At 40.0% G+C, this 27,972-nt stretch overlaps 1 protein-coding gene across 8 annotated transcripts in view; it reads left to right on the top strand.

Annotated features, from left to right (window-relative positions):
• The window catches only part of gpatch8 (G patch domain containing 8), a 58,083-nt gene extending 31,457 nt beyond the window's left edge, over nucleotides 1-26,626 (top strand). For 2 of the 8 annotated variants that reach the window (XM_077213172.1, XM_077213174.1), the window contains 6 exons: nucleotides 6,951-7,023; nucleotides 20,992-21,059; nucleotides 21,153-21,239; nucleotides 22,029-22,172; nucleotides 22,322-22,452; nucleotides 22,544-26,626. In XM_077213172.1, the coding sequence (XP_077069287.1) occupies nucleotides 6,951-7,023; nucleotides 20,992-21,059; nucleotides 21,153-21,239; nucleotides 22,029-22,172; nucleotides 22,322-22,452; nucleotides 22,544-26,489 (4,449 nt within the window). In that variant the 3' untranslated portion in view covers nucleotides 26,490-26,626. Of the gene's footprint in view, nucleotides 1-3,418; nucleotides 3,438-5,463; nucleotides 6,816-6,927; nucleotides 7,024-17,221; nucleotides 17,264-20,991; nucleotides 21,060-21,152; nucleotides 21,240-22,028; nucleotides 22,173-22,321; nucleotides 22,453-22,543 lie in introns of those variants that run through there. The other 6 variants (XM_077213178.1, XM_077213176.1, XM_077213175.1 and 3 more) reach the window with 6 other exon arrangements.
• The last annotated feature ends 1,346 nt before the right edge of the window (nucleotides 26,627-27,972 follow it).

The raw sequence follows: 27,972 nt of genomic DNA, 5'->3' as shown, positions 1-27,972 counted from the left end.
GCGTCTTGTGTTTGAGCGCTGTGTTTGTCACGCTCTTGTTTCCCTTGCCTCTCCTCTGCCAATCATTGTGTGTGATCTGTAGGCAGCTAGAGGTTTGTGGTAATCGGGATCTTCTCTTATTTTCCCATATGCTTTTATCTACTTATTCCCTTTTCCTTGCTCTCTTAACACCTTTGTTTGTCTGTTTGCATGTTAAGTCTGTAGCATTAGGTTCTTTCACACACACTCCCCTTCATCTTACTATGTAGCGTAATTCTCATCTTCCTTTTCTCACCCCCCAACCCAAGGAGATGTGCACTGGGCAGTGACCAAGTCAAATGACAAATATCACGTAAATCACACACATAACGTGATTGTCATCACTACCCATGGTGTGTAACTGACTTCCCTAGAGGCTTTACTTTGAATACTGTAGGAAACTCAGAATGCATCATGACTGCATTGATACATCAGGAAATACTATTGTCCGTCCTGTTTTGCACCGCTAAATATGGTTATTTTCACATTATTTAGTTGTGACGAGAGTCACAAAAGCATTTATGACCAGCATCACTCCCTTAAATGTTCAGGACAGCCGCATCTAGAGTGGACTCGGTAAACCTGTGCTATGTGAACAAAACCACACTGGAAAACTAGTTGTCTATCAGTCAGTGTATTGCGCTTATTTTCTTTTGGAGCTCTGGTAACTCACAGAGATGGTTAAACAAGCTGTTTGATATCCCAAGGTTTTAGATCCAATCACTGTGTTCCACCGGCACGTCTCCCATCAATTTTGTGATCTGTGTGAGACTCAAGCGCTGTGCTCAACACGTAAATATAAATATTTTAAAAAATGATATACGTTAATCAAGATTGGTGGGAGATTGGTTGATTGGACACATTTATTTGACACAAGACTTTCCAGTGTTCTGCAAGTCCCCTTTTTTAATTGACAGTCACAGTGAAAAAAATGTCTTGGTTTTGAATATGATTGTAAATCCCAAATGCTGACTGTAAACATAGCCTATGAGTGACTGATATATCTCACTGGTACAACAATTTCCAACCTAATAGGCCTTAAAAAATGGTACATACATTATTCAAAACATTCAGTCCACACAGTTTAGCTTTGCAACCACATGCACACACATTATCTTAATGAAGCTCTTGATCTTCTGTGTGAGAGTTAAACTGAGAAATGTTGTGATAGAAAGGTCAAGGTTTGCCATTTCAAAAGAACCCTGACCCTTAGACATGATCCTATAGATGAGGTGTATTTTCCATCATCACGGTCTTCTCCTTTTCTTCTTTATTATTATTAAGTTCGGGGATTAAATACTGAAGACTACGACTTTCCAGGAACTCAGTGGCACCAAAAGGTGTTTGGACACTTTAGCCATACTTAATGTCATTGCATTAAAAGGCAAAATATCAACCCAAGGGTGAATGAATTAAGGAACAAAGGTTAGTTGGGATTTAAATTATACAGAGATATACTGCAGACGAGTTGTTCATTAAAAGTAATTATAAAATGTCTTTAGCATCATTGTCTAGCATCAGATGTCTCTTGGTTTGTTGTTTTGCTCTCAAATGCAGTGACATTCAGACAATAAGTGTGGCTAAATGCAATTGTGGCCACTGCGCAAAAGAAAACTGTGCCACTGTGACATTAAAAAGCCTCCCTGCTGTCCTCCCTTTTGGACCTGAGTAGTGTACATTCTCTGGCAGTAAGGAAGAGAATGTGTTAGATTTCTCTCCGTCTCTTCCATAAGCACAATGACTCAACACCAGCTGTCAAGGTCCCCTAGCAAACAAACATACCCCCCAAAAAAATAACCTTGAATAGTTCATTACCCCACCCACCTTAACTTGATAAATCTTCCCTGCTCTGATCTCTCTGGCTGTTTTTGGTTATCTCTCTGTTTGTACCTGGACACCAAAATGTCAGACGCTTTAGAGCAGGGATGTCGAAACTCAATCCTGGAGGGCCACTGTCCTGCAGAGTTTAGCTCCAACCCCAGTTAAACACACCTGGACCACCAGCTAATCAAGGTCGTATAGGCTAGAAACTTCTAGGCAGTTGTGTTGAGTCTGGCTAGAGCTAAACTCTGCAGGACAGTGGCCCTCCAGGACTGAGTTTGGACACCCCTGCTTTAGAGCATGAAGGTCAGCAGGAACACTGTCACCTCATAAATAGTTTCGTCATTAGCCACCAATTACTGGCTCTTAAGGCCGTGACACACCAAGCCAAAGTCAAAAAGGACTACAGGCGACTGCAAATTAGCACATGTGTTCTGCTCCTGCATGTATGAAAATAACTGCCTATGTCAGCAGGTATCAATAGTCTATATTCGTCATTCAAAAAAATAAACTGAAATTAGGACTCATTACAGATATACAAACCCTAAACAAAGCAGCGCTTGCTTACCATTTTGAATATCAATCTGCTCACTTTCTTCATTCCAGGCATCTCATGTTGTTATCAAAATATTTGCGTATTGGAATGCCCAGGTAAGGTGATGTAAAATTAGAACAGCCTTCTCTCTCTGCTGTCTTGACTTCTTTGCTCACTTTAATCACTTTTGCTTTTTTTCTCATGCACTGACTCGTTCGCTAAACTGAACAGCCATCCAAAGGGATCTTTTTTGCCGACTGCCAATTCAACATGCTGAATTGGGTGAACTCCCCTCCCCGTCCCCGACGTGTAGAACATACTGTGAAAACTAGCCCGACAGACTCGCACTGATGGCTGACCGTCTACTTGGTGTGTCACAGCCCTTATAGTTCTTTGATTTTTACATTTCCATTAGTCGCTTAGACCATCAATTCCTAGTCACTTTAAGATGTTTTTTTTAATTCTCAGTGTATCAACGTAATAGTCCTTTCTATTTTCGTATTTACATTTTTCACATTTTACATTTCACATTTTTCTTTCAAAAAGAGAAAGAGGTGCGTTTATTTAAGTTAACTACAAGGTGACATGTTTTTGTTACGACGGTACTGTGAATTTTCCACGCTTCAGTATTGCACAGTATAAAACGTCAAATTTAGTGTAGCTCATTCTCAATTTTTAAATCAGTCTTAATGAAGCTATCAAAGGCCTAAACACTGTTAAACCACTCGCTGCCCTGCACGTCTCTGTTTGGTTTTAATTTAATCCCACCTTCCTCTCCCTTTCTCACTATTCCCTGCTATTACTATGTTGATAACATCACCCTCTATCACTCTTTTCTTGTGGGAGTGTATATGTTTGGACAATATAACATTTTGTTGTTGTTTTTTAATAATTTAAATGAATTAACTGCCAGTTAGTGGCTGTGTAGATGTGTGAATTCACTGTGGTAATGTAGTGGATCAAAGAGTCAGTGTGACCAGTAGAAAGCTGTAGAGATTGGCCAGTTTCATCAGTTTGTGTGACGTTTGACTGTTCTTTTGACAGCCCAGGGTTTAAAAGCCAGGTTCGTATGGACATGTTTTCACTCCACTTGCACTGCTGTTGGATTCTTCGGCGTTGTTGCTCTTCATCTGTCTGTTTTATTTTAGTGCATTCATCCGTTTGTCCCCACAAAACCCACCCGCCTCCCACGTCTGCCTTACACGCCATCCACGGGGCCGGTGATTGGCCCTGGGCCACACTCGACTGATTCTGATTGACTCATATGAAGAATTAAACTAGGCAAAGACAGCTTTCTTCCCCAAGTTCTCTTGATCTAATGGTCTCCTGTTTGGGAAAGAGAGTTCACATTTGCTATGTAAAGTGCTCCACTCAGCAGGAAGAGGTAATGTAAGGTCAGCTCTATCCGCACCCTGTTTAGATTCTCCGCCAGTCTTCAGAATGATGAAATGCTGTGTGTTGTTAGCAGAGGATGCTGCAGAGCCACTGCATTGCAGGCCTTTTGGGTTGGGCTTACTGCAGGCTCATCTGCACTGCTGGTAAACGAAAGATCCTGGGACCTGCTCTCTTTTGATCCTGTGGTCTTTCTTCACATCTGCACGCAATGAGCTTATGTGTCTTATGATGAATTCTGTTCAGCCATCATTTCTTTAGAGGTACATGCAAGCTGTAATTGGCCTTGTGCTGGTTTTAATGTGTGTTCTGTGGCCTCCTCTGCTGACTATAAATACAGAAAAGGAAATGATCGTTATCCCACGGTCTAGTTCCTTTTTTCATCCCTGTAATTTTAACGGAAGAACATGCACATAACTGTTTGGATGTCCAGAGGCTCAAAGGGGATTTTGTGAAAGATAAGAATTAGTGCAGCTTATATATATATATATATATAAAGAGAGCGCAACCAATATTCCTTTTATGAGACCGATATAATATTGATTGTTTTTGTATGGGTATGATAACCAATAAGCAGAACTGATTTGTAATTATTGTTAGCTCTGCTTTTTGACGCAATAAAATTGAGTAACAATAATATTACTGTAGTTTTGAGTAGGGCTTTCACTAACAATTATTTTGGTAAACAAGTAATTGGTCGATTGTTTTGACGATTAATAGAGTGATTGAATATTTCTTTGTGGTAATAAAAATGGAACTAAGCAAAGACCTAAGCCTTTAAAATACATATATAATAACAATAGCTATATTTCCATCCACCTATTTTTATGTGCATTTTGGGATATCACATAAAAAAACATGCACAAATTCTAAAAATGCACATAAAAAACGTATGCGCTCAATTGAGGCTGATCAGTTATTTTAATCCAAGATGAAAACATGAGCATAAACTATGTGGAAAACCCCATTTACTGAATAAAAGTAATGGGACAGCATAACTGGACTAACCAGCGGACCAATCCTTTTGCACAGCGTCTGAAATTGTAGAATAGTCATTCTAAAATACCTTAGCCAAAGTCTGAAATCAAATGGTATCGCCATACTGCCTAGCCCTAATAAGAAATTATATATCATATTGTTTTTTTGTTTTTGTTTTTTTTTAATATCAAGACTAGAGTAATGGCTGCTAAAAATTCAGCTTCGTCATCACAGGAAGAATAAATTGTAATGATATTTCACAATATAATTTTTTACTGTATTTTTGATCAAATAAATGCAGCTTTGGTGACTATAAGAGACTTTCAAAAAATCTTTAGAGACCTATTGAGAAAGTAGAAAAGTGTGAATATCTGTAAAAAAAAAGAAAAAGAAAAAAAAGAAAGAAAATTGTAACAGCTATTTTTTTCTACCTTGTTTAATTTCAAAAAGTGAAATGAACTGAGTAAATGGTCTTCTCAAATTTGCCACAAGTTTTCTCATTTCAGTCCTAAGTCATTTAAAAGAGTTAGGGACATCTCAGGAGGCCTGTTGCAATAACCCCATTAAATAAATGGGAAAATATGATCAAATCCCAGTAGCAGTCTTAACACCAAAGCAAGGAAAAGAAATTGAGTAGCTATTTTGAAGCACTATTAAAAACGAGCCTCACGGATCTCTAATAACAGACTGTAAGACTGATGGCTTTATATTTATAAAATGGATATTTAGGGCTGTCAGTTCAGGGTTCAATATCCAAATTGGCCAAACTATTGCGTGGGCGTGACAAACAATTGGCAGAGCTAATGGAAAGTGGGTGTGTCTTGTGGGGGTAACCACTCCCTCCCTACCCATAATGCTCTAACCTTGCTCAACTCCTTGCCCCTCACACTCCACTCATGGCTGCTCCATCTTATGCTCACTCTCTGTAGGTTTTGACATCTGTTTAGATGACCTTATGCATCACCACTGTAATATGCTCGCCCTCATCTCTAACAACTTCATGAGTTCTCTGCTGCCCTCTCCCTCCCTGAATATGCTTACTACTATATAGACACCACTAACACCGCCGTCTCTTTTTGTTAAAGTGGTTTAACAAAAAGCTGCATGCTGGTTAATGGTTTTGGTTTTCACCTCGTTATTTATTTATTTTTGTTCATATTAGCCTTTGTTTGTGGTGTGTGTGTGTGTGTTTGTAGATAAAAATATTTTAGTGTTCACATTTTTTATATTTTATTACTTCTTTTTTATGCTTGGATCAGATTAAAGCTGTTTATATTTTCGTTTGTGACTTTAAGCTTGATTTTTTTAAATGCGTATTTCTTGTATTTCAGTGTACCCTCCGTTTTTCTTTTTGTTATTTTTTTGTATGAAGCATTAGATCAGTCTATAAAATGCAAACACACTCACACATGCAGATCGAGCCTCTCAATGGTAACCGAGGCCTCCCTCTCTACTTTTCTTTTTTGTCACTCTATAAATCTATCAATCTATCTCTGACTGTCTCACTCCTCGATCTCCTCCTTTCACTCTCGTTACAGCTACATACTGTGTTTTTTTGTGGTGGCTCTGTTGTCATGATGATGAACTCACAAAAAGCTTGTGAAAGTTTTTGGTTTGTATGTGTATGCAAACTCTGTCTGTGCCGTTCCTTCCCCCTTAGTTGTTTGTGCATTAATCTTTCTCCCTGAGACGGTTTATGTATGTATTTGTGTGTCATGATGCATATATAACCGTAGGTTCCTCCCTCCACTGAAAGCGAGTTAGTAAACTCAGAGGTTGGTAGTGTAAACTTACATCCCTTTTAGCTGTTACCTCAACTAGTTGTTCATTTGAGGAATGCCCCATTAAGCTGTAGTTTAGATTTTACACTATAGGTTTTAGAATTAAGTTGGGTTCAATTACTCCACCACAACAAACACTAGACTGTAAGGGCTTCAGATATATACCTTATTACAGAGCCCAATGACTTTTCCTCCTCTTGTTCTTTCTATCTATCTCCCTCTCTCTCCCTTCCGCTCCCCATCAGACAAGGAGTTTAAAGGTGTAGCAGATGTTGCTAATGTTGATGACAGTGAGTGAGGATGTTTTGACAGTTGTCTGCCTATCATGTGTACTTGTGACTCAGTGTGGGTGTGTGCGTGTGTGAGGAAAGCGCTTCTTATTATTGGAATATTGTGGTCTTTCTTTCCTTTCTTCCTCACATCAGGATAACATTGGGCACCGGCTCCTTCAGAAACATGGCTGGAAGTTGGGTCAAGGCCTGGGCAAAACCATGCAGGGTAAGCAAGCACCTTTTACTGTCAAGCTCAATCTCTCCCACTCTTTCTGTCTCTTGATTTCCACCCAACAGCATCAATGCCCTATGGTTTGATCAGTTGTAAAAAAAAAAAAATCTTTCTTACTTTTCTGATCTCTCTCTATTCTGTTCCAGCACACCATTTGTATTTCTCATTTGTACTGACATTAATGGATGTCTGTGAGGAATTAATTTCTTTGGACAGTGTTGATACAGTGAATGGGGGAAGACAGGGTGAGATGGATAGACATGAAGAAGTTTGTAGACTGTCATGAGGTGACATCCGATAAGCATTGAGTGCACTAGCTGTTCTATGGAGAATTATAGTATTGAGTTGATATGGACAAAAGATGTGTATTTGAGTGATTTTGTAGTTATTACTGTAAAAAAATGTAGATGTTTTTATGATTTTATAGGATGGTATATTTTAATTTTTCTAACTATGTGGGAGATGACATTCACTCACTTTGCAAAAAACAAACATAAACGTTTTTTTTTTCCTCCAGTTTAACAGCATTAAAAATGTAACACAATTAACGCGGCATCTGTTTTTTCTGTCATCCTTTGGCTAAGCTACAGTATATGATCACACTATCATTCATTCAAGCGTGATAATGCGCAAAAAAACACCTCAAAACTGTGCTGGCGCACTGTCTGTGAACCAGCTCTCTGTGAACAAACACCCGAAATCTGCACACAAAATACCGCTTCAAACAGCACTGAATTATCTTTTGCACTTGAATGGACAAAAACTCAAAATTGTCAAAATTCCCCTTTTTTTCGAGTGTCCTCATATGCACAGTCTTAAATGAGTTAAAGAAGTGTTAAATGAACATAAAGAGTTGTGAGAAAATAGATGCGTCCCAGATCTGCGTCATGTGTCAACTCTCAAAGTGACATCAGCCTTATAAACCTGCTGTTGTCTGTGTCATTAATTGGGCTGGGAAAAAAATCTATTTACTTTTATTTTTACAATTTTAAAATATATATTTTTTTAAATTCCAGAATTGATATTAATCCATATTACATTTGTTTTATTTTAGACCTTGGGTATAGATGAAGTTGCCTCTTTTATTTCAACAGAGGGCAGGGCTTGACAATAAGGACTATCCGATGGCCGGGGGCCAGCGTAAAGTACTCGGGACAGTTAGCGTAAACGTCAACCAGAACTGTTAACGCAACTGTCACTTGCCCAATTGAGCCAGTGCTGCATCACGAAAGTTGACCAATTGCACGTTTTTTTAAGCCATGCCAATTTAAAATTAAGTTCAAAAGAGAACTTAATTAAAGGGGTGGTAAAACACGATTTCACTTATCTAACTTTAGCTAGTGTGAAATGTTGCTGTTTGAGCATAAACAACATCGGCAAAGTTACAATGCTCATAGTTCAAAGCAAAGGGAGATATTTGCTTTTAACCCTTTCGCACGTACGATCACACCGGTGTGATCAGTCTTGGCTGGTCCGTGGAGCGTACGACCACACCGGTGTGATTAGAACGGTTATTGCATCACGTGATCAACTGTTAAATTCAAACGTGCTTTCGCGTGTTGACTGGCGCTGAGCCAGAGTCGGACGCACTCAGTGCTGTCATATATCACAACTATTGAGTGTTTTCAACCACATAATGTTTATTTTAGGTTTCAGACACTTAAATACACACAAGTACTAGCAAAACAATAATTTTGAGTTTGTAAAATACACACTGACGTCTATGGAAGCGGCAATAATAATCCTTTCCATTATAATAAGACGACACTTTCATTCATATCAGATACACATTGTGTAAGTAGCTTTACATTTTACCCTATTCTTCTCCCAGTTCACCGGCCACTTTCATGTATTTCGTGAGAAGTTGAGGAATTGACATGTTGTAAATCCAACAGATCCGATTCTCTGAACTGTGAAACAAACTAACATGGCGCCCATACAGCTCAAATAACGTGATCGTTATAACGGTGTTTAAACAACAAAACACATCCACTTGCACATATTTGACAATCGGAATATCAGTTTCATGCTATATCTAATACATTTGTGTATATTTTTAATAAAAAAGGAAAAAAATACATAAAAGCAGATCATCATTCATTCAGTGCTGTGTTGTGGTTGCGCTGTGTCACGTGACAAGCAATGTCGCGTCACCATGGAAACATTAAAGTGACAAGTTCTAAATAACGGTCTCCTTGAAAAACTCACGCTGGGGGGTCAGTTAGAATATTTTAAACTTACGTGTGAAAGGGATAAAGAAAAGGACTACAACAAACGGCTGGTAGGGACTACACAACATTCCTCCTGGGTTAGTGACATCAGCAACACTAAAATGTACATATACCCCGCCCCCAGGAACACTAAAATCCATGTTGAGAAGAGGAAAAGTTGTTGTATACGAGTACATTTTTGAGTCAGCGCAAACTTTAGCATCCTTTTCACATGCAATAAAAAGTCACTCTGTGTGCATCTCAAAACAGTTCCTATACGAGCTATTTATAGATTATCATGACAGAATATGCCAATTGAAGTTAGTTAACTCCACATCAGCAACATAAATTCATGAACTAACCATTCAGAGACGTCCTGTTGCTTTCTACATGCTGTCACTTCTTGAGTCTCTCCATCTTTGCCTGACTCTGTTTTAACATTAAAGGCAGAACAGTTTCTGTCATTTTAGTGTGTCTGCGTGACGTAATCGCAGCTGCTAACACACAAGAGCTCTTGAAACCCCGCCCACTGAGGCAGCTCATTTGCATTTAAAGGGCCAGGCACAAAACGGTGTGTTTTTGCTAACCCTCAAAAAGTGACCACTTTAACATGCTATATAAAAATATCTGTGGGGTATTTTGTGCTAAAACTTCACACACACTCTGGGGACATCAGATATTTATTTTACATCTTGTGAAAAGGGCATTTTACCACCCCTTTAAATAGCGTGAAAGGTTGTGTTTGCGTACACATCTGAAGTGCGTGCCAAGAAAGCCGCTTCTCAGATAGCGTGCTAATGCTGAATTGAGCTCTCTTTCACATCATCTTGCGCTTGAACGGACATATTCACATAAAATTACATCAAAAAATGCTGATCTCAGCAAGTATTCAAGAAACAGTCTATTATATCTTAACCCTCTGGGGTCTAAGGTGTTTTTGGGGTCCTTGAGATGTTTTGAAATGCCCTGACATTTGTGCTTTTTTCAGTTGAAAATTTACTGAAAATTTTTCATATTTCAGTAAATGTGTCCACAAGACTTTTGACTAATGGATTTTGTCGTCTAGAGTTTTTGCTTCAAAATGATCTGAAAATCATCCTGCCTAACCATTTACACAAAAAAGTACATTGATTTAAATTTTACAAGACACTTTTTGTTTGGAAAGGCAATATGCCTGAAGGGCTGTTCACACCTGAGAAGACAAAGACCTACAAAATGAGCCCCTTAATGAGCTGCATAATGAGTCTTTCACACAGCTGTGTCACTGGGTACCAAATTTTGGTTGACAAGACATATATATATATATATATATATATATATATATATGACAATTAGAAATTGTAACCAAATACAAATAGGATACAATTGCAACAACAATTACAATTTTAACAATATTTCAAGTGTATTCTTTCTTTGTAAAAAGTATAGCCTACATTTTATCATACGTATTTCAAAGGTAAGGATTCATTTGTTTGAATGTTGGAACAAACACTATAACATCTTAATTGATAATTCAATATACCTACTTTATTTTTGACAGAACATCCCATACTATAGTATATTTAACATATGAGCAGAAATTGGCGAACAAAAGTTCGCCAAAAACCTATTTAATGTGGCAGTAGTCTTTTTTTACAGTAAAAACTTTATAATCTATCCAAAACTAATCAATGAAATTTTGTATAAACATTCATATTTAGTCTGTAACATATCATGTTTATGATAGCATATACATGTTAATTTGCAGTTTGTTGCTTATATACAGACATTTTATTTCAACATTATTTCAGTCTATTTTTACTCATCTCAGTAGGCTATAGCAATATAGTTTGGATGTGTTAATGTAAAAATAACATGTTTACTAATGTAGGTGCGAGAGTGAATGAATGACAGACACGCGCTGTATAACTGAAGTAAACAACAGCGCGCGCACGCCTGTGTCGATCATTTATCATTCACACACAGACACGCAATTCATATTTAAACAGTCTTTTTGCGGTTTACAGACACTATTCAGTATCGCGATTAGAACAAAGCACTTTAGAATAAATGACTTAATACATCAGCTGGATCAGTTGCTCCTCGAAATGAAACCACTAGCACTTCTGAGGTAATGTTCCAGGATTATTAGATAGTATTATTCCGTACAGCGCAGCAAGACGAGGTAAATACATGATTCTTATTAAACTTGATCTGTTTTATAATCCAGCTGATTTGGGCGTTGGCATGTTTGCATGGCTTGCCTCAGATCATTTGCGTTTGAATAGCGCGCACTCTCCGTGGGCGTGTCAAATTAAAACGTAATGAGCTGAAAAGAAAAAGACTGACACCTTTCTCTTTTCATACAGATTACATAAACTTAAAATATTTGTTTTTTATATATATTACTTCATTTAAAAGAAGAGAGTTCAAGCTTCATAAAGAAAAATCTCTCGTGCCTGTATGACTATTATTCGCAGAGTTACAGTTGATTTTCGGACGCGTTTTAGAATTGACTTCACTGACAAAGAGAAGGCAAAACTCGCATGTTTATTTTTCTTTATTTGACAAAAAGCACAACACTTTGTTTTTATTGTGAGTATACACAAAAAATAGACACTTAACAGGATCGAATGATGTATAACACATATATGTAAAATCAAAATTACCAGAGTATTTTGAGTCTCTATTGCACTGATAAGAAAAAAAGCGAGCTGGTCATGCCGGCGGGACCACCGACCCCAGGGGGTTAAGTAAACATAAACAGTTGAGAAATTAAACACTATGTGTAACAGTATATTGGATCCGTGCTGCTCTTAAAGGCCACACCCCCGATTTCTCACGCTGAAGTGTCAACCCGGTCAGTCAAATGCCTGAAAGATGAGTTTATCTATATATCTACCTGTTGAGCCACTCGTGATCGACTAGTTATACTGCAAATTAGGAAAAATATCCCGTAATCTATCTAGAGCGAGCATGCATGCGAGACCGATATTGTGCTTCAAACCGTGCGCGCGCACGGCAGAGAGGTAAGCGAGCGAGAGACCGTGTGCAAGGTGTCTTCGTCCGCACCCCCCCGTAATTTAAATTTTTTAATTAAAAAAATTAAACTAAATAAAAAACACCTGATATTTGTTGTAAATACTTGTATGTATAGTTTTGTGTTAATTTTACCTTTTTTATGGTATATTTGCACTATTGAGGAACCCCTCTTACTCAAGGAATGAAAGCCCTGTAATGTAGCTATCAGTGTAATTGTACATGAAGTGTTTTGTAGAGTTTCTAAGTAAAAAGTAAAGAAAAAACGCCTATTGCCACACCTCCTTTTTGTGATATATAGTTTCATTTTATCTCAATTTTACATTTTACATTTTTTATTTGGTAACCCTCATACTCTGGGTATGCAAGGGCTTAAATATAGCTCACTAAATAATTGTGTGCACAACATTTTTTAAAAAGTGGCTGAGCTAAAAAGAAAGAAAAAAAGCCTATGGCTTTTTTTGTAAATCATATTTTTTTTTTGTATATAGCTTGATTATATCTGAATTGTGCCTGTATATGTTGATATTTACAACTTGTGTTTACATTTTAAACCTTTTAAAATGCTTCAATGAGCATGCTTGTGTTTTTTTTGTAGTAGAAAAGCTATAATTTTTCTATTCGGATTTTGTGTTTTTTGTGTGATTTTTGGTCCAGTATGTTGATACAGTACATCAAAGTGAAAAACTAATTGTCTGGTTATATAGGTGATGTTGTGCTGAAAAAAACAATACCAAACATTGGTATGGTAAACATTTGTTTGTCGCAAAATTAAAAAAAAAAAAAAGCACTCAAAAACGGCCAAAATAGCCCAAGACTCCGAAGGGTTAAAGCAATAAGATTTTGATATAATTAAAGAATTCTTAAAATTAAGTTGTATCATGCATTGTATCATGCAACCCCGTATCAAAGAGAAACCGAAACGGTCATGAGATCCTCTGGGTCACACCAGATAAAAGCATTCACTGTGCTTTTGTTAGTGCATTTGCTAAAGAAGTTATGCAGGTCTTACTATATTTGAATCTGGTTGTTCTGTAAAGCACTTTGGTCAGCCTAGTGGCTGTTGTAAATGTGCTATACAAATTAAATGAACTGAGCAACTGATTTCTTTCTCCATCCCTCTGTCCTCACCCAGTTCCCCCTCTACTTTCTCCCCTGCACTTGACTTATGGCCTGGCGATATGCAATATTGTTGTCTGTGTTTAGTGGTTGTTTGGTAGAATAACATGCATATGAGCCATTCTTCCCTGCAGAAGATCACTTTGTCTCTTGTTGCGATAAGAGCAGAGCTAAGAAGTACAAAGTGTTAGATTTCATGTTGACTTTTTATTAAGCAAATTGTACTTGTTACATTTTGGGACTTGTGGAGCAAAATAAAAATACTCACACCCTGAGTAAGGAAACACAATTACTTAGAAGGGAGTTTCTTTTCATGGACAGAGTAAACGTTAAAATTTTCCCCCAAGATAGAGAGTGAAGTTAGCTTTAAAGAGGCTCTCTTTTTGGTCATTACTTCATGCTGATGCAATCATTGGCATACTTAGGTCTATATAGAAATTAGAAAATGTAGAAAATAGAAAATTTTTGAGACACACGCAAATATGCACCTTATCATCCCAGCAGGATGCATGTGTGCAGCAGTCACGCTGCAAAGCCTGCAGGAAATAAAGCACACAATGAGGAATGCTAGTATGTGTCATCCTCTTAGTGCATTAGTAAGAGCTGAACAAAATGTAGTGAATCATAGCCTGAAAGAATGTTTCGATTTCTGACCACATTTCAAAAGAACAGTGATTTTTTTTTTTTTTTAGGTCTAGATCTTTCTTTTGTTTTTTTTCTCTTTATTCCTCATTGCAACTTCTGTGCAATGAGATGTTTTGTATGTTTGCACACAAACATGTAAATTGATCTGCCCCCATGTAAATCAGTATGAGATGTTCTCAACAAGGTGATCTCAGCTGACACCTTTCTGACCCGCTGCCTTGTTAAAATTACCTTTACAAATCATTTTAGCAGAAAGGTTTAGATTCAAAGTAAAATTGCTCTCATAAATCAATGATAGGAATATGAATCTCTCTCTCTCTCTCTCTCTCTCTCTCTCTCTCTCTCTCTCTCTCTCTCTCTCTCTCTCTCTCTCTCTCTCTCTCTCTCTCTCTCTCTCTCTCTCTCTCTCTCTCTCTCTCTCTCTCTCTCTCTCTCTCTCTCTCTCTCTCTCTCTCTCTCTCTCTGGACTTCTATTGAAAGCAAACAGTGAAGGTTTGTGGCAGCTAACTTTTGCAAGGTCATTCGGCCCATCAGGCAAGTATTTTAGTCTCTCCCTAGAGACTGCTTTTATTGTGAATATTTGCACACGCGCACACTCTAGACCACTGGCCTGCAGCTGTTAAGCTCTGCTATTCAAGTGCTGAAGTCAGCGTTGTGTAAAAGCCCAAAATCTTAATCCAGTTCTCAGTGTGCATAAATGGGAAAGGCATAATATCGGTTTTCATTGCTCCCTGCATCTGCTTCCCATGGACATGAACATCCCATTTCAACCATAGTAGGAAAAATAACTAAATAACAGGGTCATTTTTACATTCATTTTAGAAATTAATACTTTTATGTTGCAAAGATGCATTTAGTTGATTGGAAGTGACCGTAAAGTGACCATTATGAAGCTTAATGGGCCAATAAAATCATTGTGATGTTCACCATATTTCTTAATTTTATATTGCCAGCACTACTTCACAGAGAGACAGCATTTCCCTAAGCGGTGATAGCAGAAACCAGAACAGCAGCTCTCTTTTTCGCCTTTGCCATAGCAACTCACACTCCATTGGCTGCTTTCTTAGAACTCGCAGTGCGGAGAACCCAGAGGAAGTAGCCGAAGCCAGAGGTTGTCATCCCAGCCAAGTCAAGTATGTGACAGTTTAGGAATGTTTCCAGTGTTCCACCGGCACCACCCATCTGTTTTGTAGCTTGGCAAGACGCTCAAAAGATCAGAGTTTTGTCCTTTCTTGGTTGTCATCTTCCTTTCATCGCACTGTTTGTGTTTAATACACAGCACAGATTGAGTGTCTGAAGTTTGTTTGCAGTGAAAGAGATTTTCCAGATCAGATAAAGTCCTGTAGCTTTCAGCGAGCTTGAGGAAGTAGATTAGTTCCATCTTGCAGGAGAGAAACAAGAGGAGGGGTAGAGTGAGAGCTTGTGAAAAGCATGGACTCCAAATTGCATGCCAAATTGCTTTGGTGGAATCTGCAAAGAAAATGACTCTGTTTCTCAGAAAAAAGGGACCATATAGGTTTTGACCCAGTCAAGTGGTTATGTTGGGAATTATTTGAAAACACTCACTCTTAGTGCAAAGGACTCAGCTGCATACAAACCCACACACAAACAAAAAAGCAAACACATGTCTGTTCACCCATTATGGTGCTCATGCCATGGTGTTTGAACCTTATCCTTTTCCTTTTCTCTCTATCTTTTGGAAAGAGCCTTGGTACTGAGTGTGAATTTACTGAAATGTCTCCCCAAATGCTTTGAGTTTCCATTGTATTGACTCTGTTTTTTTACTCTTCTTTCTTTTTTTTACTCTTGTTTTTAGGTAAGGTTTGTAGGACCTCCCCCACTGTATGTTTGTGTGTATGTTTGAGTGTGCGTGTGGATGTTTTTTCTTGTAAATAATACAAAATAACTCTTCCCCCTTTTACAGTGTAGGCTAACGGCCTTACTTAGTTCTTCTCTATACGCTTACAATCACTAAACGCTCTCTGCTCAAAATACCAGCGCTACGATTTGAAACTCATAGCAAAATGGAATCAGTAAATATTTTGAAGAAATTAATTTCCCATTTTTTTCTCTTGATTGTTCCGAATTCACCCATGTTAGAATAGTACTTGTATATATTAGTTTAATGTATGTTTGGCTGCGATGGGGGTGTTTTGATTGGCTGAGAAGATGAGATCGGGCCCTCTGATTGGCTGTGAACATGATTCTGCCTCTTTCCCATGATTCCCCTGAATGGCTTGCCAGAATGAGCCTCAATTTCCTGCCCATTCTCCCCCCTCCTTCCGCCTTCGATCGGTCTATCTGCCTGCGTCCACTTTCGTGAAGTGAATGTACACATGTGGTACATGTGGAAATGGAATGTGTGTGTGTGTGTGTGTGTGTGTGTGTGTGTGTGTGTGTGTGTGTGTGTGTGTGTGTGTGTGTGTGTGTGTGTCACCAAAACAAGGGGTGGGGGCTCAGGTGTTTTAGTTTGCAGGGAGAAGTCTTCACACCATCCCACCTGCATCCCACTTCTCTTATAAATGTACGTACTTGTGAAAGCCTCACCTGACCTGACCCATCTCCTTCCCCCTCTCCTGCAGAGCATGCTGTCTGTAGAGACCCAGTCTTGTGAAGCTGAGTTTTAAGCAATGCAATAGACCACAAAACGGATTGGAATTGATTCTAGATCAATGGCGAGATGAAAATGACTGTGAAATAGATCTAGTCTTCTTAAGAGGCCAGAGTCCTGCTGGCCGATAAGAACGATGCGCTGCTAAAAGCTCACTCACAGCATATGCTTCTCATAGCTCGTACAGCTGCGTGATGAAGTATGTATACAACAGCCTCTCTGTCTCAGAAACACATTCACGTGGAGACTTGGACCCGCATGGGGATTGGAGAAAGGGGGAAATGGGAAGGAGAGTGCTCCTTTTTGGATTGAGTGATGGTTTTGTTACATTTATGTTCAAAGACAATCATCGAAGAGAGTGGAAACTCCTCCTTTTTTTGTCAGAGGAACCCAAAAGCCAAAAAGTACTGGAAATTAGCAGTAAAATAGGAGGAGAGTCAGGGATGGTGAGAGGGTATCCCTGTAATCACCCAGGCCCATTGGTATGGGGTACACCAAAGCCCCTGCCCCCAAACCCACCCCTTACCCCTGAACGCTCTCTTTGTGCCTCAATCTTCCTGCTTAACCAATTGGTGTTTCTTTTTTGCAGCATTATGATCCCGGCCATGTTGTGCTGATGGTAAACTTAGTGGTAAATGTTATTTTTACCCCTGATTGAATTGGTTATTTTCTTTTGATTTATTCTTTCATTTTTGTTTTGTTTTGTTTTTTTGTTTGATTTTACATTTCCCCCATTTCTTGTTTTGATATGACTCTCATCATCAGAGCACCAGTGTTTAATAGGCTTAAACTGTCTATACCTCTCTTTGTATTAGTCTTCATTCTGCTGCCCGTCTCTTAGTGTTCAATATGCACTCTTTTAGAACACTCTCATTCTGTTTGTTTTCAGTTTTTTGGGGGATATTTAGATTCACTTCCCCTTTTTTGTTGCATTGCACTTTTTTGTCCAGTCTCCCTATTTTCTTTCACTGGAATGCATAATGTTAGTCTTGACCTCATGTTGTTCCCAAAGACTGATTGTTTGGGAAGGGAAATGATCGTTGATTTGGGGGCCTGGTTTTGGGATTCCCCCCCCCTACCTTTTAAAGAGAATTCTCAGACATACTCTAACATATTCCGAGATAATCAATGCTAATCATTACAAGAACATGAGAATTAGAATTAGAAATACAAGAATTTCCAATTAGATATGGTAGAATGTTAAAATACACTATAACCAGATATTAGGTATTAGGGGTGGGAGAAAAAATCGATCCATCGATGCATCGCGATTCTCTCTCCAACGATTCTGGATCGATTCTGAGAATTCCAGAATCGATTCTGAGCTTAGTTTTTAACCAGATGTGCGATGACGTTGAGTTTGCTTTAGAAACACCCGTATTCTGCTTGCTTCCAATTCCTCACACACATACACCACTCGAACCTGCCGTAAAATAATCTTTCATAAAGTTCGGAAAGGTTGAAGCGAATTACAAGGACATTCACGGGCTTCATTGCACAGGATACGCTGTGAGAGACGCGCGCTTTCTTTGATGTTACACTTGAAGTGTGCTGTCTCGCCCGTCGGTATTTTCCTTACAAATGCTCTACGAAGTCATCATTTATGTGGTTTGGAATGCAGTGGACTTATATATTTAAAATATGAACCTCACTACAGAAGGCTGCTTTCAATTTCAAATGCTGACGCGCGCCTTGTTTGTGAGACTGCTCGCGCATACGGCTGTGCGACTCCGTGTAGTGGTTTAATGTACTTGTGCAAAATTAACGTAAACACAGCCAGTTATGTCTAAAGGGATTAAACGGACAGGACTCACCGCATTACTTATTTTATTTCAAAAGAGATGCGTGCGTGAATGCAGCTTAATAGATCTCCCGCAGTCTATGATGTCATAGTAAAAAACAACAGTAAAGATGAAGAAAAATCACTAACAGTTCTTGAATGAAAAACGTTCAGATAATCTATAGGCTACTGAAAGCACTTTTTGTTTGTTGTTATATTTTTCTATGCTCCTCTTTATTATTTTTTATATTATAAATTCTTAACATACAACTGTTTTAATAAAAAAAAAAAAATTTGTAATTATTTTTTAAAAAGTACTTAATTACTTATGTAAACTAATGAATTAATAACGGGGAGAAAGGTAGGTAAAGAATCGTTCTGAAATCGGATCGTGACTCCTAGAATCGGAATCGGATCGGATCGTGAGGTGACCAAAGATTCCCACCCCTATTAGGTATCAGGTTATAGTGTCTTTTAACGGCCTGCTTCTGTCTCATTTATTATATACAGTTTCTCTGTTTTGATAATAAACACTCTTGTGCACCCTGGTGGTAGTATGAATCCCTCAGTGCACTTTCCTGGAGGCTCTGGTGGGGGCTGGAATCCCTTCGGGACCTTATCATTCCGCACATACTCCTTTATCACTTTCTTACAGGAACAATTATACCACTGGGCTGAAGCTCCAGTCTTTCACAAATTAGAATCTTAAATGTGCAAATTGTAATGTCTCTTTCTGCTCAAGGGCTGTTTTTGTCAGTTTCAAATCTGTTTTTCACTGCTTAAGGGTATTTAGGCATCACACAATTGCAATTTGCATGGGTAATGCATAGATAATTTTAAGAAATCACTAATATAATTACTTTTTTTTTGTCAAATTCCTAGCCCTTTGTTACATTAAGTTACTCCTGGGGCCAGTTGCATAAACAAAGCCATTATGTTAAGACTGTGTCTTAAGAACTAGTATGAACAACTAGTTAGTTCGGGGTAATCAGTCTTATTTTTTGGAATCAAATTTGACCAATCTATGTTTTTATGTAACTTTAAAAAAAAGTTGATGACTAACTTGTAAGACTAGTCTTAGCAGTTCATGCAACTGTCCCCTGATGTTATTTACAATTTTTTTCTTGCCTTTTGTCATTATTACATCAGCCCAAGGGTATGATCTGATCCTGCTTTTAAAACTTGAACTCCCCACAAAAAAATGACAAAAAAAGAGGAAGACTGACATAAAAAAAACTGAAATCCAAACGATTGATTGGAGTCTGATTGACTGTGACCATGGTGCTAGCCTGTGCAGCCGCAAATTAGTATGATTTCTGTTTTTGTGCCTTTTCTCCTTTATTTGACCCCCCCCCCCCACCCCCACCCCCCACCCTTTCCTGTCTCTGTGTCTGTATGTTTGCCACCCCCACCCCATCCCCACACTCTCCCAGGTAAGTACATCCTTTCCCCAACCCTGCACTGTCACCATGGCAACCTCTGGCCTTTGACGTCACTTTGCTGCTGTAGCTCAGTGCTTGTGTCCTTATTCTCTCTGTTCTCCGTCTTTCACTCCCTGTATCTTTCTTTCTCTCACTCTCTCTCTCTGCTTCGTTTGGCTGGTTATGAGTGGATTAAGCAATTATGTGTCAATCTTCAATGTAGTTTTGATTGTCTTTTTTGTTTCATTCTGATTTGTGTTCATTTTTTCTGATGTTACTTTTCCTCTGATCTAGGTCTTTTCACAGCTTGTGTATATAAAACGTATGATCACTAAAAGAAAGTACTATTTCAGGATATCTTATGGGACATAAACCTCATTTGCTTCCAGGTGTGACTTAGCCAGGTAGGAAAGTTGATGAGCAGCTCAGAGAGGGTTTAGATCTAGATAAATGGGTGTAAAGAGGAGAATAATATGAGACACACTTCGGATCAGGTAGTCAGTGTTGCCACAGTACTTTGAAAAGATGCAGTGAATGCTGATATCTCCTCCCTCTCTTAAGTACTCCTTCCGGCAACCCACATGCCTCTGTCATCTGAGTTAAGATCATGAGTACGACAGAACACAATCCATACAGCATTGAGACTTGACTAAAAAGAGTGGGAGGGCGATAACAGGACAAAAAAGTGAGGAAGAAAGAAAGTAAGAAATAAGACAGGTCACTGTAGGGACACTGCGGCAAATTCAGTGAAATCTTCAGTCCAACCTTCCCCTCCTTGTTTTCTGTCCCTTGCTTCTTTCAGTGGAAGCTTCTTGTACTTTTTCAGTGTATGCTGTTCATTACAAAATAAATTGGCAGCAAACTCAAATAGTAAACAATTAAAACTAGCTTCAGTTCATATTGCAAGGTATATTGCAGCACCTGGAATGGCTTTTTAGAGGAGAGCTGCACATGAAGCTGTGAGAATGGCTAGAGTTTGGTTCACTGTAGCTTTCTGGTCTCTTGCACTTGAAGGCAGTCTCTCTAACCCAGCACCCTGTGCTCTAAGCAGGCTGTCCCGCCCCAAGTTTTCTCTTATATCTGAACATAAGTCTAACCTCTGTCCTATGTTTCTCTCTTTTTGCCTCTTCCCCCCCCCCCCCAACCCCAACCTCATAGGACGAACTGACCCAGTGCCCATCGTTCTCAAATATGACGTCATGGGAATGGGGCGAATGGAAATGGAGGTGACAAGATTGTTGTTTGTGCTTTCTTTTCTTTCTGAATGTTAATTTTAATTTATTCACTTCTAACCTGTGTGTACACATGTTTGCCCACAGCTGGACTATGCAGAAGATGCCACAGAGAAGCGCCGGGTGTTGGAAGTGGAAAAAGAAGACACAGAGGAACTCCGTCAAAAATACAAGGTGAAATTCTATGACAGGAACAGGGTTCAATGTCTTTTTCTGTTAGTCTTAAACATCCTATACACATAATTTCTCTTTCCTTACAGTTCTTCCCAATACCCTGATTTTCCATAAATCAAATGCAAGTCTTATCTAGTTAAAATTTTGTGAAAGTTTGAGATTGATTTGTCACAGTTACTACTCTTGTACGGATACAAAGCTACTCTCGTTCATCTGGTGCTCAACCAAATACAAGCAAACATACAAAAACATCATTGAGGATAACTGCGTAATTCTCTAAAGCCGTTTGAGGTTATAAGCATGTTAATATACTAATATTTAATATACTTATAATTAATATGATGTTATTAATCTCCTTCACACAAACTTGATGTCTTTCTTGACAAACTATCCTACATGTACAGCACATTATAAAGTTCATATTCCGTTCTCCCAAATGCCAATGTTGCCTATGCAAGCCAGTTTTCCACACCCAATCAACTTAAAGCCCAATTTATACTTCTGCGTCGAACTCATGCCATAGCTGTGTTGTAGGCTGTGTGTAGCACGGTTAGCCTACGCCGTACCCTAACGTGCACCTCTCCAAAAATGTAACAATTCTATGCAGACCTCAAGCACTGTGATTGGTCTGCTAAAACTCCTCCCTCGGGTTTCACATACTCCCTCTGCATGTGTAATTGCACGTCAACGTGGACAACGACGCAGAAACATAAATGAAAACCGATGCGTAGTCTACAATTGGGCCTTAATTTCAATTAATGTTTTATGATATGTTGTTCTGTTTTGTAGGATTATGCGGAGAAGGAAAAAGCTATTGCCAAAGCTCTAGAGGAACTGAGGGCCAACTTCTACTGTGAACTGTGTGATAAGCAATACCAGAAACATCAGGAGTTTGACAATCACATCAACTCCTACGATCATGCACACAAGCAGGTAGGAGAGATTCACATAGGCATGACTGTACTGAACAACATTTAAACATGCCATCATTTTCTTAACATTCAACATGTCTTTTTCACATGTGCAGCTGCAGCTCGTAACATTTTCAGTAACCTCTTATTCCTCTCTGTCTAATCCGATAGAGACTGAAGGAGCTGAAGCAGAGAGAATTTGCTCGAAATGTGTCTTCCCGTTCCAAAAAAGATTGCAGAAAACAGGAGAGGATGCTTCGGCGGCTTCATGAACTGGCCGAACAGAGGAAACAGCAAGAATAGTAAGTAAAATTCTGAGTCTGTCTTCTAATCTTTTTTTTGGAAGTGTTGCCAGTCATAGCACAGAGTCTTATTCTTTTATTTTTTTTGCAGTGTCGCTGGTAGTGGCCCTATGTTTAAGACCACCACAGTGGCAGTAGATGGAGAAAAGGGGGAAGACTCCATGGATGGTGTGCCTATGACAGTGGATACCAACACAGAGGCTATTGAAGATAAAGGAATCTGTAGTGTTAGTGATCAAGACTCCCCTAGAACAGGCCCTACCATCAGTTTTGGGTTTAACAAGACTAGTTCTTCTCCAACACCCTCTGGAGGCTCTCAGGCTCCCAAAGTCAGTGTATCCTTCTCTTTTGCTAAGAAAGCCCCAGTCAAACTTGAGACAGTTGCAGCTTTCTTTGCAGACCATGGTGAAGAGACAGTGGAAGGTGAAGAAGGTCAGGAAGAGGGAGGAGAAAAGACTGAAGGAGAAGACGTAGGTGTGGCATCTACCACTGATATCCCCCAAGCAGGAGGTAGTGGTGGTGGAGTAGGAGGAGGTGGCAGTGGAGTTGGAGGAGCTGGTGGAGGGGTGGGTGAGGGTGAAGAAGAGCAGTCACAACCAGATGATGGAGCAGCCCTGGCCTCTACTTTGAACAAGCTGAAGATGATGATGAAAAAGGAGGAAGGTTACTCTGGACAGGAACCACAGTATTACCATTATGTACCTCCTGCACATTGTCGGGTCAAGCCCCATTTCCAGTTTCTGCTTTTCATGAAGGCTACAGACCAGTGTGATAGCAAGGAGGAGGAGGAGGAGGATGGAGCGAAAGATGAGAAGGAAGCAGCAGGTAATGTTGGAGAGCAAGTCAGCAGCTGCACATCTGAAAAAGACACTGAGAATGAACCTACACGGGCCCAAAACACAAATCCCTCTCCCATATCAGCTGAAGTGAAGACAGTGGAAGAACCAGGTAATACGGCTGCAGGGCAAAGTGAAACAGCAGTAGTAGTTGGCACGTACCAACCAGCTGATAACAAGCCAGGGATATCAGAGTCTCCAGACACAGGTCCACGCATGGCAACTGGGCCTTTCTTTCCTGTGCTAAGTAAGGATGAAAGCACTACCTTGCAATGGCCTTCTGAATTGTTGGAATTTACCAAGGCTCAGCCATCTCTCTCCTACAGTTGTAATCCTCTTTACTTTGACTTCAAACTGTCAAGAAACAAAGGAAACTGGGCAAGCAAAAACAGCAAACCTGCCAAGGCAGTTAGCACTGATGGACAAGAGGGCTCTAAGTCTGAACACACAGACAGTACTCCTGACACTAGTGGAGAGACTTCTACAGCGGTTGCAGGACCCAGTACTGTTCAAAAAGAACAATCATCCTTAAAAGAGGAGGGTGCTGAGAGCGAGAACATTGAGCAGAAATTACAAAGTAATGAAGATGTGTCTGCAGGGTCTAAGAAAAAGAAAAAGAAGAAGAAACACAAGAAGTCAAGCAAGCATTCCAAGCGTAAAGAAAAAGCAGCAGTGGAGGGGGAGTTAGAGAATGAGACACCGGGAGAGAAAACAAAAAAAAAGAAGAAACATAAAAGAAAGAAAAGCAAAAATAAACCATGTGGCACTGATGAAATTAAAGCAGAGGGAGTTGGAAGTAAGGAAAAAGAGAAAGACAAGGATGACAAAGATGGAGTGTCCACTGCTCAGTCATCAGAAGTAAGCACATCCCTTGAGGGAGGAAAGAGAAAACGGTCCCAAAAAATTTCTCAGTTGTCTGGAGTTGAGGAAAGCAGTGCAGGAAAGCCTAGCTCTAAAGAGGAACACAATGGTACTAAACGTCTTAAATCTGACACCAACACACCAGCTGCTTCCTGCTCTGCCTCAGCTCAAAAGAGCTTAAGTGGAGGTCGACCTCCAAGCAGTGACAGTGAGGAGGATGGTGGATCATCCTCTCAACGTTCTCGACCAGTTCGACGTCGCTCCACACCACCACGCGAGCAGCGCAGACACCGCAGTGATGATTCTGGACGATCACGTAGTAGGTCATCACGTCGAGGAGACCACAACCATAGACGCCACAGAGGTCAAAAGTCACGCAGTCGATCCTACTCAAGTAGCTCAGAGCGTTCCTCAGCAGGGAGCAGTGCTTACAGTCGCCGTAGCCGTAGCTACTCTGACAGTTACAGTGACTACAGTGATGAAAAACATCGCCACAGATCAAGAATACCCTCCTCGGACTCAGACTATGAGAGGCGTGATAGTGGGCGATCTCACAGGCGGCATTACTCCTCCTCTTCTTCAGAGGAAGACTCGCGTTCACGTTCACGCTCACACAGCCGTAGGAAACATCATCGGCGGAGACACCAACGGAGCAGTAGTCGCAGCTCCAGTCGTAGTAGCAGGAGTAGCAGCGCCCGTTCCTACAGACGCAGCAGCTACAGTCGCAGCCGTAGCTCTGCCAGTCGTTCATCTATCTCCACCAAGGGCTCTCCACATCGACATGGTCACAGCCGGCGATCTGACAGCTCAACACAGCGACGGGATTTTAACCGATCCAGAATCTATCGTTCCCAATCTCCTAGGTCCTCTTCCCGCACACATACCCGAAACAGCAACTCTTCATCGGCACAAGGAACTAGAAGTGGTGGTGGAGCTTCCTCAAAGGAGGGTGGAGGTGCTGCAGAACATCGAAATTCATTCACAGCTCGACAACTCTTGGAGAAAATCCAATCTAGAAAAGGAGGGGATGAATCTGGTACTGGCACGAAGACAGGCATCAAGATCAAGGACCCTCCACAGGGATACTTTGGGCCCAAGCTCCCCCCTACCCTTGGAAACAAAAGTATGTTGTCTCTTTTTGGCAAGCTCCAAGCAGGAAAGAAGTCACCATTTCTTCCTCTTACACGTTCAACTGAGGGCGCAAAGTCTGAACAGGGGAAACATTCTGATAGTAATGAAGTAATCCTGGTAGAACCCATTCGTGAGTTTCCACCACCACCTCCTCCACCTCAGCCACCAGTTCAACAACAGCAACCACAACAACAAAAGCAGCCATTGGAAGAGGCTGTATCAAATGCTGCAGTGTCTGATGAGACCAGACATCCACCCTCAGACCCTCCAGCCCTCCATGAGTCTCAGCCACAATATGAACAGGATCCAGCAATGATGATGTCACAATACCAAGCGGAGCCAATACAAGACTCCGGTAATCACATGTTGGATGGGCATCTAATGGGGCCTGACATGGGACGGCAACCTACTATCCACGCCTACCCTGGTTACCCCCCTCCCACAATGGAGGATGGGGACATGGGCATGGAAGCTGAAGAGGATGGTCTTGCACCATTAGAAAGTCAACCAATCACCTTTACCCCAGAGGAAATGGAGAAATACAGCAAGTTACAGCAAGCAGCTCAACAGCACATTCAACAGCAACTGTTGGCAAAGCAGGTGAAGAGCTTCCCCTCAGCTGCAGCTGCTGCAGCTGCAGCTAACTTGGCAGCAGCGGCTAACCTTGCCCCTGCACCGCCGCCACCACCAGCTGCACTGCAGCCTATGCACATCCAGCAACCCACAGTTTCTGCTGCTTCTGCTACCTCTATTACCACAGTACAGCATGCCATCCTGCAGCACCACGCTGCTGCCATGGGCCTTCATCCCCATACCCAACATCATCATCATCATCACCCCCATGCCCAGCTAGCCCAGGTGCACCACATACCTCAACATCATCTAACCCCTATCTCCTTATCACCACTGGGCCATTCTTTGAGCCATTCACTGGGCCATTCACTGGGTCACTCTTTAGGACACACTGGCCTGATTCCAGCCCACCACACTGCCTTCCTTTCAGGCCAACCCATACATATTATACCAGCCTCTGCCCTTCATCACACCCCTCTTGCTCTGCACCATTTCCCCCATGCTGCCCTCTACCCAACGCTCTTTGCCCCTCGGCCAGCCTCTGCTGCGGCAGCAGCTGCCCTACAGTTACACCCACTTCTGCATCCTATTTTTGCAGGGCAGGACCTTCAGCACCCTCCAAACCATGGCTCCTGAATACAGGCTTCTCTCAAAGAGAGGGCCTGGCCAAGCAGCATGAATGGCTGAAGAGTTTTAGCTAATGAGTGGCACAGTCTGGCGACCCATAGTCCTCTTCTGTCCTCAACATCCTCTGCTACCTTAGGGTGACCTCAACAGGGCTGTTTAAGAGTGCATTTAAATTGAGGACAGAAAAAGATCTTGTCTGCCTTTTGAGATTGTAATGTTATGAAATTGTTTGTCCTGAACCAGGAGCTAGGATGGTTGGTTGAGGTATGCAACACCATACATATATATATATATATATATATATATATATATATATATATATATATATATATATATATATATATATATATTCTCCCAAGGAGTATGAGTTGGTTTATAGGCCAAGACAGCCTTTACAACTAGGAAACCACTGCTGACGTATTGTTTCATTTTGTGTGGTATGTCAAATTTTTGCTCATTTTTCTGATGTGTTTCTTTTATCCAGAAGCTCTCTTGCTGAAGCCATAATCAAAATATTTGTTGTGGGCTTTTAGCGTGGTTGTATACAGTTTGTAATGGGTGGTCTTTAAGGGTCACTCTTGGAGACTTGATTTTCTGTGTACTAAGCATTTATGAAAGTTGCAGAGTTTATGAATTAACTGATACAATATGCAAATATACAATTAAGCCTGCTATTCAAAAACCAGGCTGTGATAAACTGATTGGTTTTGTTGTAGGATTATCATAATATTTGGTAATTTTCAGATCATACCAATTATCAAAAACTATTGTACTATACTCTGATCAAAGGGTATCAAAAAACATGAACAAGATGATTAAAATAAAAGCCATACTCAGCACTGAACAGTGTTAAGCTATTTTTGCTGATTGGTTGTAAATCAATATAAATTATTTGAAAATAGTGGATGAAACCGACATCACACATGTTGATGTCAAAAGTTTTTATAATGTCACAGGCTGTTGAAACTGTATAACAAGTTACACTTTGGGATTTGAAGGTTCCCATCCCTTATGGAAATTGTGAAATCTTGCACTGAAAAAATGTACATTGAGATGCTGTTTTTGCATCTTGTAACAACTGTATGATTGTAGTATTCTGCAATAATTTTATTTTCTATTTGATTTTAAATTATTTTCTTTGGAAAATGTTTTCTTTCTGTACACTTAGTTAAATGTAAATAAAGTTAACGTAGTGAAACTGTAAAATAAAGGTTTGTAACACCCATTTAAAAATGCTAATAAAAAAATAATGACATTAAAAATGTGGGGGGAAACTTAATCAGGGCTGGTACTACAGAGGTTAGGAGTGTGTTTGAACTGTGGAGGGACAGCAGAATGTGGCAAAACTTTTGGTGACGTACTGTAAATGGCAGAAATGACATTAGTTTTTTTTAATTCCTCCTTGATGCATCAGCAAATAAAGACTGACTTGTAATTCTGGTGTACAGGTGTGATGATTATTATTTTAAAAATTATCCATGTTTAAATGAAG

Source organism: Siphateles boraxobius, unplaced genomic scaffold, assembly GCF_051911475.1.
Source record: "Siphateles boraxobius isolate OS27281-9 unplaced genomic scaffold, OSU_SipBor_1 66, whole genome shotgun sequence".
In the NCBI taxonomy this organism is placed as follows: domain Eukaryota; kingdom Metazoa; phylum Chordata; class Actinopteri; order Cypriniformes; family Leuciscidae; genus Siphateles; species Siphateles boraxobius.
The sequence above is the reverse complement of the archived record's forward strand: the minus strand, read 5'-3'. Positions and strand labels throughout refer to the sequence as shown.